Here is a 12,693-nt window from a genome sequence, read left to right on the forward strand (position 1 = left end):
GGCGTTGCCACTGGAACAGAGAGAGAAGGCGGAGAGAAGATAGGGACTTTTCTGTGCTGTGAGGGTGGGATACTGAGCATCTACACCCGCACTCTCCTAACCCGGCACACAGCTGCTGTCTTCCTTTTAGAGGAAGCTCATGGCATAATTCGACTTTATCCTAAGACACTCCCCCCCTCCTTTGGAGCAGGAGATGAGAGGTAAAGGGACCAGAACCAGATCCCTGTACTATCAAGTTCATCTGTCATCCCAGTTCCTTATTTCAAAGTCACACAAAGAAAACCAGAGGTCGAATCAAATTGGCTTTTTATTCACATATTTCATAGAAAAAGCAGATTTATAAACACGGTAGAGCTGTATGAAAAACTTCGGGTTGGTCCACACTATTTACACCTCAGAGCTGCACTGCCCTCCCATCAGGCACAGCACGTGCACTTGTCAGAGGCCCCTTTGCAGACACAGCCCTGGGCACACTTGGAGCAGCCCACAGGGCAGCAGGAGCAGCAGCCTGGAAACGAAGGAGAGGAAGAGGTCAGAGCTGGTGTCCTAGGCCCTCCTGTCACACAGGCCCTGCTGAAGACCTGCTTCTTGTCCAACAAGATGGGGGAGGGGTTGTCTTGGGAGCTGTAGGGCATAATGTTTGGAGAAAGAGCTGAACTGCCCTGGGCAGCAAAGGACATTTCTCAGAGCCAGCTCTGTGTGTGTTCCGGCTGAACCTTAGCCCCCACCCCAGCTATCCTTCCCCACTCACTCTTCTTGCAGGAGGTGCACTTGCAGTTTTTGCAGCCACAGGAGCTGGAGCAGGTGCAGGAGCTGCCTGTGGAGGAGAAAAGAGACAGCAATGAGTAGAGAGAATGCAGGATCTTAGCCGGGGCCAACACCATGTGGCCAGCTCAGTTCATTAAATCCAACTCAGGACTCCAGGAAGCCTAGCTCCATCTCTCTAGGGGTAGCGTAGGGCTTGTGTCTTCCATCCCTAGACACAAAGGACCCTCACCTCTCTCCTAGTGAAGGCAATTCATAATACCGTTAATAATGTCTGGGGCTCTACCCAGATGTCCCCCACTACCTGGGTGATCAGGGGCCAGACATTTGTGCGCCTAAATACTGCCTCCAACCTCGACAAATGAGTCGTTCGGATGATATTCATGCTCCAAGCATAGTTGAAGGTGCTTGTAAAATGGGACATTAAAATGAATTAGAATGAATCTCCAACTAAAGGCGCTGTTCCCGCCAAACTCTTCTACATCCTCCATGACTGCAGGAATCCGGTCTGCGATCCTAACTGGCAATTGTAAAGACGAAGGACTGGGCGTCTCTTACCTGTGGAGCAGGAGCAGTTGGGGTCCATTCTGAGATCTCGTGAAGTTGGAGCTGTGGAGCAAGTGACTAGGAGGCAGTCAGGCTGCTGGAAGTCGTGCTGACGCCTAGCGGGCGGCCTGCTTTCTTTATAGTCGTGGGACCGGTCCGTGCGCAGAGTTTGCACACAGCAAGCGGTTGAACTGGCCTTCGCTGAGTCACGAGCACGGCGTCTTTGGCAGAGCCGAGCGCACCCTTCGGGCGGGGTGCAGAGCTCCCTAGGGCGCTGGCGTGCACAGCGGGTCCGCCCCTTGGCGCAGCTGGCCCGGGAAGGACGATCTGTGTGCTGTGTGCTACATCACGTCCCTGTAATGTTTTTTTTATCGAGATTACAGTTGATCTTTTCTAGCGAGAACTCACCCCGGAGCCCCGCGACTCTCTCCCTAAACTCATAGGAGGAGCTATGTTCTGAGTTTCTCCTTTACGGGAGCCCCCAGCCCGGTCATCATTCTCTGAATCGAAAGCAGCAGAAGTTCAAGAGATAGTTATGTAAAAAGATTAGCCTTGACTATGAACTTTCCCGGTCCTCATTGTCCCTCTGTACCCTATCACAGTCGTTGGGACACAGCAACAGGGCCAACACATCTCATCTTAATACATCCAGTCTCCGTTCCTGAGAAGTCTAGGCACGTTGTCCGGGGCTGGCGGCGGGCACACCTTAACCTATCGGCTCTACTCTAATATAGTGTGGAAAATAGGGGATGCCTTCCCTCCAGTGGAATCAGTGGTATCCAGGGACCGTATTAGACACAAAGCAAAAGAAGTGGCGATTTATTTATTTTTTTTCATTGTGCTTGACTGTTCGGCTGTCAGGCCCAGTTTAATTGCGTTCAAGCCACTCGCTCAGTATCTCAGACCTGGGTGGCTGTGCAGGGTTTGAAATCCTATAGGCTCCCTTTGCTCTCGATGGACCTCCCCTTTACCGGGTGTTCTTGATAGAGACCCCCTTGCGTCTGTTAGGGCATAAACTTTTCTACAGCCGGACTCCTCTCATACGGGAGCACTCCTCCAGCCGGACTCCTCTCATACGGGAGCACTCCTCCAGCCGGACTCCTCTCATACGGGAGCACTCCTCCAGCCGGACTCCTCTCATACGGGAGCACTCCTCCAGCCGGACTCCTCTCATACGGGAGCACTCCTCCAGCTCGACTAAGGGCAGGGACAAAAGCAATATGTTGTGGCTGTTTTCATATAATCCAAATTAGCTTTGAACTACAGATCCTCCCGCCTCCCGAGGGCTAAGACTACAGGTATATATTATCGTGCATCGCTGGCAGGCACAGTTTATGAGTGAAATACATGTATGTCTATGTGGGTGTATCTTTACATACACCCATTTTTTTTAGCTTTCTTCTGTATCTGGAATAAGACTGCTGCTTGTGTTTAGTAAAAGTTTGCTTAAATGTATGTAAGCATAACTAATAAACACACTTAAATATATTTAAGAAAATCTGGATTGATGCTTTGTACCACATGGTACTGTGACTACAGAAGTGGCAGGCATGGTTCTGTATGTTTAATGATGTTTGCTCATGGTTTTATATCCCACCCTAGCAGGGGTGGGCCACAGAATATTTTGGCAGGGGTGAATGACTCTTTGGAGCATAAGTCACACGGTTATGTATGTGGTAGATGAACATGACACAGACAGATACCCAGCTAAGCATAACAGGTCTGGCATCTATCATTTGCAAATGCATAAATAAATATCCCATTTGAATTATGAAAAGGCCATAGCTGTTATTATGAACCATGTATCATGTCTTTCTCTGTAAGTAGGGTCTCAACATACAGCCTAGGAGACCGGCTGGAGTGTCTGTCATGCCCTCCCCTGTTACCTCTGCCATTTTGTTTGGAATCTAACTCTGGCATAAAGGCTGTAGGTGCACTGGGTCGTTAACCAGCTCCCTCCACACAATTTCCCACCTCTCTAGCGAAGAGCAAAATTGGTTGGGTCCTGAAAGCCTGTCCAGCTGGCCACCCACCCAGGCAGTCAGGGCCTAGAGTGGAGTGACATCATGCTCTGTCAGGGAGAGGGTGAGAGGACCGTTATGGCTTTAGCTTCTGTACACCGTGACTTCTGAGCCAAATGACCATGGGCAGCTGCTTAACTGCTCTAGAGTCACCCGTCCCCCTGCAAGTCCATTGTTTGTATGAGAAACAAAGTGTATCAAAAACAAAAAGCCGTTCATTTCTGCGGAAGCAGTGGGGCAAGGTTTTGTGTTCGAGGATACCACCAAGTCCTGCACAGATTGGCTAGGCTTTGCTGATCTTTGTTTTGTGACAGAGTCTTGCTATGTCACCCAGGCTGATGCCTCGGTTCCTTGAGTTTCGGAACTACAGGCGTGTGTTGTCACACTCTGGCCATGAGTGTGATATGGTTATGATGCCAGAACCAAAAGTAAAATCAGTTTCTCATTTAAAGCCTATTTAGAGAGGCAAATTCTGTTTACACACAAGGAGAGGGACTTCAGAAAGGTTGGGTGACTTGCTCAGGCCACACAGCCAGTCAATGGAGCACTGGGCTGTGAAGCAGTACTGCCTGACACTAATATTCATGTTGTCACAAGTTCTCTGACGCTGGCCCCTTATACACAGGTTCATGCATAGGCACGGAAGATGCTGAGAAGGCCACAAGACTCTTCTTCCTCTTGGTGGCTTAGACACAGGGTCCTTCCATTAGCAAAGAGCCAAGAAACTGACTACCCACTGGTTACTCAGCACTCAGCATTGCTACTTCTTCAGGACACTTCCTAGGAAATGACACAGTAACGTCCTCTGTGTGGGAAGATCCAAAGAACTGCATTTGGGGCAGAAATTTTTGTATATAGAGTTCTTGGCTGAGGTTGAGTCTTTAATCTCAGCTCCCACGAGGCAAAGGCCGACGCTCCCTATGAGTTCAAGGCCAGTCTGGGCCACACAAATGAGATCCATTCCAAAACTAAATAATTAATTAATTCAAGATGAAAATTAAAAATAGAATTCTTGTCTGGACAGTGTTGGATGATTCTTTCCTCTCCAAATTCCATGGTTTTACTGGTTTTAAGTAGGTAAGGAGTTGACTTGGACAGAGCAGTGGACTTCAGCCTGGATTAGGGACAAATTCTAAGGACTCAAGCAGCAAGCAGAGACATCAATGGTCCTTTACTAGCGACGACCGTGGGTTCCTAGTGTGGAAGTCAGGCTGAGGCATGCCCTAGCACAAGGGTATTGGGGTTGTAACTCCGTTATTTTTCTGTCTTTTGGTCACTGTATTCTGGATGCGTGCTGAGATAGTTCCGCTGGACCAGATGAAATTTGTATTGTACTTGGTGCTTTCACTTGTTTCACTATTTTATTTTATTTTATCATCTGTTACCAAAGCTGGGGTCTATAACAAATTCTTGGGCCCTTAGATCTCTTGCATGGTATGATTTCCCCCTTTTTATAGAGAGGATTGACCCCAAGGCCTCCTGATTACTAGGCAAGCACTCCACCTGAGCCTTATCCCCAGCCTTTTAAATTCTTTTTGTTTTGAAACAGGGTCTCACTAAGTTGTCCAGGCTGGCATTGACCTTGCTCTCTAGGTAGATTTTGAGCTGGAAATCCTCCTTCCTGCCTCAGTTTTCAGAGTAGCTAGGATAATGTACTTGTGACACCAGGCCCAGCTCTTCCTCCTCCTCTTTCTCCCTTCCTTTCTCCTCTCCTTTTCAGCCTTTGAAGCAGGGTCTCTCTCTGTAACTCAGAATGGCCTGTAACTTGCTATATAGCCCAGGCTGGCCTTGAACTTGAGACGATCCTCCTGCCTCAGTTCCCCAAGTGTTAAGATACAGATATGTGTGTCTCACCATACCTGTTGTGTTTGGGGCAGGCAAATGAGGTGGGTGTATAGGACCCTTTGTTGTTTAGCTCCTGAATGCCTTAGACCAAGTGAACGACAAGCTGAACCTTTAGTTTCTCAATTAAAAACGGAACATATTGGTGCTGGAGAGATGATGCAGTGGTTAAGAATGGAACACACTGGCTGGGAAGGAGGATAATGGTGGCGAGCTTATCTAACTTGTGTGAGACTCGGGGGTTCATCCCCGGAATCATTAAAAAAGAAAAGGGACTGGAAGTGTGTGGAAGTTAGCTCTATTTGGGAAATAACCAGGCTAGCTAAAAGATAAAACAATTATTTATTATAAGGGGAAAACTCACGAAACAGGAATGAGAAGTCCAAGCTCAGCTGTGCCGCAAGGGAATCGCAGAGAGAGAGACCCTGGGCCGTGTCCAGGTCCCAGAAAGCCATATCCTAACTTGGTCCCACCTCTTAAAGATAATTGGTTGGCAAAGATTCCCCATCAGGAGTGTAGCTCAGGGTAGAGTACTCACCTAGCATGCACAAATCCCTGGGTTCAGTTCCCAGCATGGCATAAACTAGGTTAGGTGGTGCATGTCTGTAATTCCAACACACTGGGAGTGGAGTCAGGAGGATTAAAGTTTAAGATTAATAGCAAGTTTGAGGCCAGCCTAGTCTTTATGAAACCCTGTCTCCCAAAAGAAAACACACCTGACCCCACTTGGCCCACAGGAGTCTTTATTAGAACATCTATTCATTCATCCATCCATCCATCCATCCATCCACCTATCCATCCACCCATCCATCTATCCATCTATATCCATCCATCTATCTATCCATCCACCCATCCATCTATCCATCTATATCCCTCCATCTTTATCCATCCATCCATCCACCCATCCATCCATCTATCCATCCATCCATCTATATCCATCCATCCACTCTGTCAGGATACAATGAGGAAAATCTGAGTTTACATTCTTACTAACCTGATCAGCACCACCTAAATCCAGAACAAGGCTGAAAGACTAGAGTCAGGAAGGGCATACAGAAACAAATGAGGTCAGATTCCCAAATTGTGCGCTCAAGGAAGGAATGTTCTAAAGCATCAATCAGGTCTGTACTCTTTGAGACTCAGTTTCCCATTACAGGATGAAAAAAACAAAACCAAACCATCATGAAGAATGTAGGGAGCTCCTGTTTCTACCTGTGCACGGGGAGCTTCCTGCTTCCTGATCAACACTCAGTTTCCTGAAGGAGAAGCACCCACGCAGGAGCAGGAGCAGGAGCCGCCCCTGAGGAGGAGAAAGCCAGCTGAGAGCTGAAGTCAGAGGCAAGAAGTGCAGCAAGTGGTGGCGGGCCAGGGCTAGGCCAGGCCCACTCAGGCACAGTGACTCGGGACTCCAATTCTCTTCACATGCTAGTATTTGTCTTGGGTCCTTGATCTCAAAGAGGCATTGTCCCCTGCTTCCACTTCCGTCCAGGCAAAGGAAATAAGGGTATGAGCTATTCTCTGAGGACGTGCATGCTTGTTATGGTTTCTGACGATAGCTTGACCCTAAAATGGAATGTTGAGGGTGAAGAGCCCCAAATTATCTTGGGCTATCTTAGGTTCTTTAATGTTTTGGTTTATTGGGAAACGGAGTCTTGTGATCCAACTGTCTCAGCCTCCCCATGTGCTGGAATTACAGGCCTTATCTTAGCTTTTGTATCTGACTTGATATCTTCATAACTGTTAGATGAAACTGTTGGCACTAAGCTTAGATGACATTCTCGCCTCCAGCAACTCTGAAGCTAAAATGCTGTAGGTGACAGAGATTTCCCTGCTCTGCTGTGTCCCACCTGCCTGAGGCCACTATGGCAATCCCAAATAAATTGACACGACCTTCTTTTCTTCTCCATCTAAAAAAGTTCCCGCAGCCTCTCCCACAACGAATCTCACCATTCCAGACAATCCTCCTTCACTGAGCTATGATCCCTCATATTTGGCTCAGAAAAAAAAAAAGGTATAATTTCTTCAAAGCAACGTCTTCTGTGTTTGTTTGAGACAGAGTCTCACTTTGCAGGCTGGTGAAGTTGCCCTGGACTCCTCTCCACCTCCTGAGTGCAGGGCTCAGGGTGCTTCTCTTACCCCGACAGTGGACAGAGGACAGGGTGGCTGGAAGACGGGTGGGCAGGATATGGAAACAGAACAGAATTTATTTAGCAGAACACATAGGTTTGCCTTTCCCTCCATTTTCAGGACTTGATGGCCTGTGTAATCAAATTCTGTGTCCTACGCAGGAAGTTCTCCCATGGATGCCCACAGGCTGCTCTGCCTCACTCGTTGCAGGGTCACAGATCTGAAATTGGGGCTGCCTCCACCCCAGGAAGAATCAATTTAGGTGATATGTTCAAATAAAGAGACAAGGAAATTTTAACCATCCCAAACATGCAATCTACCACAGTCCCACACAGCTTAAGTCCACTCACATTTGCTCCCCCCCTAGGCCAGGTGAAGATCAAAGCGCACGAGAGGTTAGCAAGGCTTTGGTGTCTGTCAGGAGGCAGGGGTAGCATCCTGATCACTTTGTACTCATCATCCATGTTTACCTGGTCCACAGTCAGTGAGGCTCTCTCCCTAGCCTCCATCCCACAGTGTCCTCCCACACAATTCTGTGCCCACTCTGGAGCTGGCCAACTTGGGACTCTCTCTCCAGACAGTCTGCGTGGATAAAATGCTCCCACTTGCCTGATGTATGAAGCCTCAGTTAGGAGTCAGCTCCTTCCTCATTAATCTCTTAGTTAGAATATTTTCTCCTTTCTGTGAAAGAGGACTCATAACTGAATCTGCGGGTTTTCCACTATTGTCAGCGAATCGTCAAAGTGTAAGGGGCAGGCAGTGAATGAGCAGGGGAGCTCTTGCTCTCCAGCCCCCTTGGTGTCAGTGATAGCGTTAAGAGTTCTGGGTTTTACTAGGACTTGGGCATACATATAATAGTGTTTTAATTATTATGAGTCATGTGCGAGGCGCTTGACAGAGCATTAAATGGGAAGGAGAGCTTTCCAGGGGCGAAGGTGTCTCTTTCTTCCCTAACGTGGGTATATTTTAATCCGGCGTGGCACCTGCCCCTATCCTTTCTTCTCATTGTAATAAGCTTCTAATGAGCCCGAAGCCATTTTGGGTGTCGATGTGTCTGGACCAGCAGAATCTGGTCTGGAGCCTCCCTCCGCGGTTGGGAATGTGTGAAGTGATGACTGGCAGCTGGGAGCACGTGGTTGTCGGCATCTAGGTTTTCACTGAGTGCCAGGGCAAAGGGGTACCAGCATCTGAGGGGTTCAGTCTGGGGACATAACCATAGGTTCTCTCAGATGTTCACTGACTTACCCAGCTTACATGACCAGTAAGGGGGGAAGTGGGCTGCCAACTAGAACTTCCTGGCAGCCAGAAATACAGCCAGCCTTGTAAACTTATTCTTCACACAAGTTTGGTCCTGACTCCTGGCCAAGAACCTCATCTTTCCCTTTGATTGAACACCAAATTGCATTAGCTCAACAAATAACCAGGGGCATTAACCGTTGGTTTTAATTGAGTCATTCAGGTCCTTACAGCTTCCTAAAGAGTACCACCCATCCTCCAAACTGCAGACTCCACCTAGATGCTTTGCTCCTGGGGAGATGCTGGGCACCTTCTACTTTGCTTTTCTAAGGTGTCAGGGGTTGGGATGAGTGAGGGGTAGTTTCTTCCTAATCCTGAGAGGGACTTCCGAGACTGACAACCGACTCAGGTCACTGTGCTCTCTGAAATCGGGGGTGGTGAAAGTGACCCTGTCGGTGTCTCTGTGCACCAGGCGGGCAGTTCCTCATGGGAGGTCCAGGTTGGACACATTGTGCCGTTTAGTTTTCCGTCTGCAAGGCACACCCCTTGGATATGTAGTACTTGCAATTTCAAGATTTTGTTCATGTTACTGAATTTTTAAAAACAGATTTTGAGCCCAGCCTGTGTTTCCAGTACTTAGGAGTCTAGGCTGGAGGATCCCAAGTTTAAGTATAGTTTGGGCTACACAGTAAGATTTTTGTCTCAAAATCAAAGGTTACCAAATTTTGAGACTAAAATTTAATTCCAAATTTCAATGATCCTTCTGCCTCCCAAGTGCTAGAATTATAAATTGGACTCACCAAACCTGACTCCCTCTGATTTTTTTTTTTTTTTTTTTTTTTTTTTTTTTTTTTTTTTTTTTGGTTTTTCGAGACAGGGTTTCTCTGTGGTTTTGGAGCCTGTCCTGGAACTAGCTCTTGTAGACCAGGCTGGTCTCGAACTCACAGAGATCCGCCTGCCTCTGCCTCCCAAGTGCTGGGATTAAAGGCGTGCGCCACCAACGCCCGGCCCCCTCTGATTTTTTTTAAATTTATTTATTTATTAAAGATTTCTGCCTCTTCCCCGCCACCGCCTCCCATTTCCCTCCCCCTCCCCCTCCCCTGATCAAGTCCCCCTCCCTCATCAGCTCGAAGAGCAATCAGGAAGTCCAAGGACCACCCACCTCCATCCAGGTCTAGTAAGGTGAGCATCCAAACTGCCTAGGCTCCCACAAAGCCAGTACGTGCAGTAGGATAAAAAAACCCATTGCCATTGTTCTTGAGTTCTCAGTAGTCCTCATTGTCCGCTATGTTCAGCAAGTCCGATTTTATCCCAAGCTTTTTTTTTTTTTTTTTTTTTTTTTTTTTTTGAGACAGGGTTTCTCTGTGTAACCCTGGCCGTCCCAGAACTCACTCTATAGACCAGGCTGGCCTCCCAACTCAAGGAGATTCACCCGCCTCAGTCTAAGTGCTGGAATTATAAATGGGTTTCACCGGAACTCGCTCGGTATCCTCCAGTGCTGGGATTAAAGCCATGCACCACCACTCGGCCCCTCTGATTCTTTCTAGCTTTTTATTTACCATAGTCTGGGTACTGGTATTCCAAACTTAAGTCACTTTTAAGCCTAAAAATCCAACTGAATTAGGGGAGAGAAACCAGAATAAACATCTAGGGGGTTGGGATATGGCTCATTAGAGCACCTGGTTTTAGTTCGCCTAAACCTAATATACAAGAGCTAGCACCGAGGGACTAAGTGCATCCCCCTGCCCATCACTTCCAGGAAAAACCGCCGGAGAGGCAACCTGACCAGTTCAAGCCACAGGCTAACATCTGAGCCCAGAGCTCAAGTTTCGGCAGTTCCGTTTCAATCCCTCTACCAGTCCCTTATTTTTAATGCACACAAAGACAACCATAGTTAATTAAGTCAATGCTTTTTATTATCTGTTACATGTTTTATAGAAAGAGGTGTGGAAAACAGGCCAGGGTTGTAAAAAAAGTTACTTTCTACACATTGTTCTATTTACACGCAGATGAGGGGAAATCCCACTTCAGGCGCAGCAGCTGCACTTGTCTGAAGCTTCCTTACAGATGCAGCCCTGAGAGCACTTCGCGCAGCCCACGGGGCAACAGGAGCAGCAGCCTGGGGGAAAAAAAGAGTCGACCGTGAGAGGCACACCACCTGGACGCTACCGGGATGGGAGGGCGGGCTAGGGACCGATGGGGAGCGGAGAGTAAAGGGTAGAGAGGATCCAACTTACTTTTCTTGCAGGTGGTGCATTTGCACTGTTTGCATTTGCAAGACCCGGCGCAGGAGCAGGATCCATCTGCAGGAACAAGGGAGTGAGCGGTGAGCGTGACCCAGCGCATCTAGACGCAAGAGTTCCCCTAGGAACTCCGGTGCAAATCCTTGCTCCAGCTTGGGCGAGCCACTATGTCTCAAGGGCTTGTTAAAAGAGGGGGTTCTCCAGAATTTGCTGGGAGGGGGCAGCCGGTAGTACCCTGAAAGTGACTAGAGAAGGGGCCCAAAATAGCCTATCTGGCTCTCCCAGAAACTCGGGATGCAGAGCCCAATCAGCAGTTCCCCTTACCTGTGGCACAGGAGCAGTTGGGGTCCATGATGAGTAGAGGCGGCGGCTGAAAACCGTGAGAGAACGAAGTTGGAGAGCTAGGAGGAGGCGTGATGTAAAGAAGCCTGTGGACCGGGGACTTTAAAGAGGGAAGAAGTTGGGGCGAGTGCAAAAGCTCCGCCCAGGTGGCGAACCACCTGCCCCCGCCCCCGCCTCCTGCGCACGCCCCGCAGTCTGCAAGCGTCCCTCTTCCTGCACGTGGAACACGGCCTGCACACGCCCCCGCGCTGAGTCACGCCCCTCTCCGCACGGCGCGCGGACTGAGCGCACCGGGCTGAGCGCAAAGGGTCTGCACCCGGGTCGGTGCCTGTTCCGGGAAGCTTGCCCACCCGTGACTTGCCGCGCGCCCGAGGGAGCGAGGGGCCGGGTGCAGAGGAGCTGCCAGCTCCCTCAACGCGGATCCCGCGCTTACCGTGTGCGCTAACCTGGATGAAAGCGGGGCTAGGAGACCCTGCTTACAGGAAAACCAAGTTGGAAGTGTGAACAGGTTTCAAAAACCAGTCCTAGTCCAGACTTAGTCGCTGCTGGTGAGGTCCCCACCGCGTTTCCCGTGCTGCGGGGCGTTGTGTTAGAACTTTCATTTTTCCTTTACAATTCATTATTCTCACCATAAAAGGTGGAAGCGGAGGCGCAGTCACATAGTCGCTTGCCCAACATGTGTAAGGTTCAAATTCGCTGAGGCGCCAGCAAGTCGCCAGAGACTAGCGACTGGGAAGACACAAGCCTTGTGCTAAGGACACTTATTCTAGAGTGAACGGGGCAGTGTTGAAGGTCTGCTGGAGGTGGAATTCAAGGGCAGGGGAGCAGTCCAGTCTGCGAGGATATAGACCAGTGTTTGCCAAGCAGGATGGGCCAGATGGTAGTGTTCTGGAACGCGTGGCAGGAAGACCCCCATAAGCTTCCCCCACCCCCAGCGCATGGGTGGATGTTGAGGGGAAGAGTGGAGATGGCTCCCAGATTTCTCTCCCTGGAGGCACATGGTGTTTCCCCGCTTGCTCAAGAATGCTGAAATCATACTTGAAGTCATAAGTAGGAAGGTCTGTGTCATCTGAGGAGCCGGGAAATAGTTACTGGAAGCTTCCTGGCAGGCTCAGGTAGACACTCAGGGAAGGGGTGTGTGTGTGTGTGTGTGTGTGTGTGTGTTGGGGGGGGGGGGGTGTGCCACAGGACAGGCTGTCCTTGCAGCTCTTACTGTAAACTGGGGAGAGATACCTTCTTGGCTCAGTGATCACTTTCTCCAGGATACCTTCCAGACCCGATGCGCATGGCTGCCAGTGGCATGTGTAGTTAACATCCTGTCCTTTCCCTTCCCGGCACTTTCCATGACTGCACTGTGTTTGAACCTTAGCCTGATTGATTTCTGCGTTCCTGTACTCCTTCCCAGACTGAACTCAGAGTAGTCCTTGCCCCTGTTGGACTGTCTCCAGCCTCCAGCCAGGATAAAGCTGACGGTCACCACTTGCTAAATCTGGTAAATTCATGGAGGTTACCCCGGCACTATGACTCCTGCCTGGTTCCCGCTTCCCATTAGGAGTCTGATTTAGAAAATG

The 12,693-nt window shown here is 49.2% G+C and overlaps 2 protein-coding genes across 2 annotated transcripts; both read right to left on the minus strand.

Moving 5' to 3' along the window:
• Positions 1 to 289: 289 nt before the first annotated feature.
• Positions 290 to 1,477, minus strand: LOC121447161 (metallothionein-1). The gene is made up of 3 exons (XM_041650259.1): positions 1,324 to 1,477; positions 752 to 817; positions 290 to 508 (listed from the first exon to the last, which is right to left on the minus strand). Exons 1-3 carry the CDS (start codon positions 1,349 to 1,351, stop codon positions 417 to 419), a joined length of 186 nt encoding a protein of 61 aa, XP_041506193.1. The 5' UTR covers positions 1,352 to 1,477; the 3' UTR covers positions 290 to 416.
• An 8,954-nt stretch (positions 1,478 to 10,431) lies between these two features.
• Positions 10,432 to 11,231, minus strand: LOC121447238 (metallothionein-2). The gene is made up of 3 exons (XM_041650376.1): positions 11,105 to 11,231; positions 10,775 to 10,840; positions 10,432 to 10,656 (listed from the first exon to the last, which is right to left on the minus strand). The coding sequence occupies exons 1-3, from the start codon at positions 11,130 to 11,132 to the stop codon at positions 10,565 to 10,567; spliced, it is 186 nt and encodes a 61-aa protein (XP_041506310.1). The 5' UTR covers positions 11,133 to 11,231; the 3' UTR covers positions 10,432 to 10,564.
• Between the last annotated feature and the right edge of the window lie 1,462 nt (positions 11,232 to 12,693).

This window comes from Microtus oregoni, unplaced genomic scaffold, assembly GCF_018167655.1.
Source record: "Microtus oregoni isolate MIOR12 unplaced genomic scaffold, Mior012 000004F_ref0000308, whole genome shotgun sequence".
Lineage (NCBI taxonomy): Eukaryota > Metazoa > Chordata > Mammalia > Rodentia > Cricetidae > Microtus > Microtus oregoni.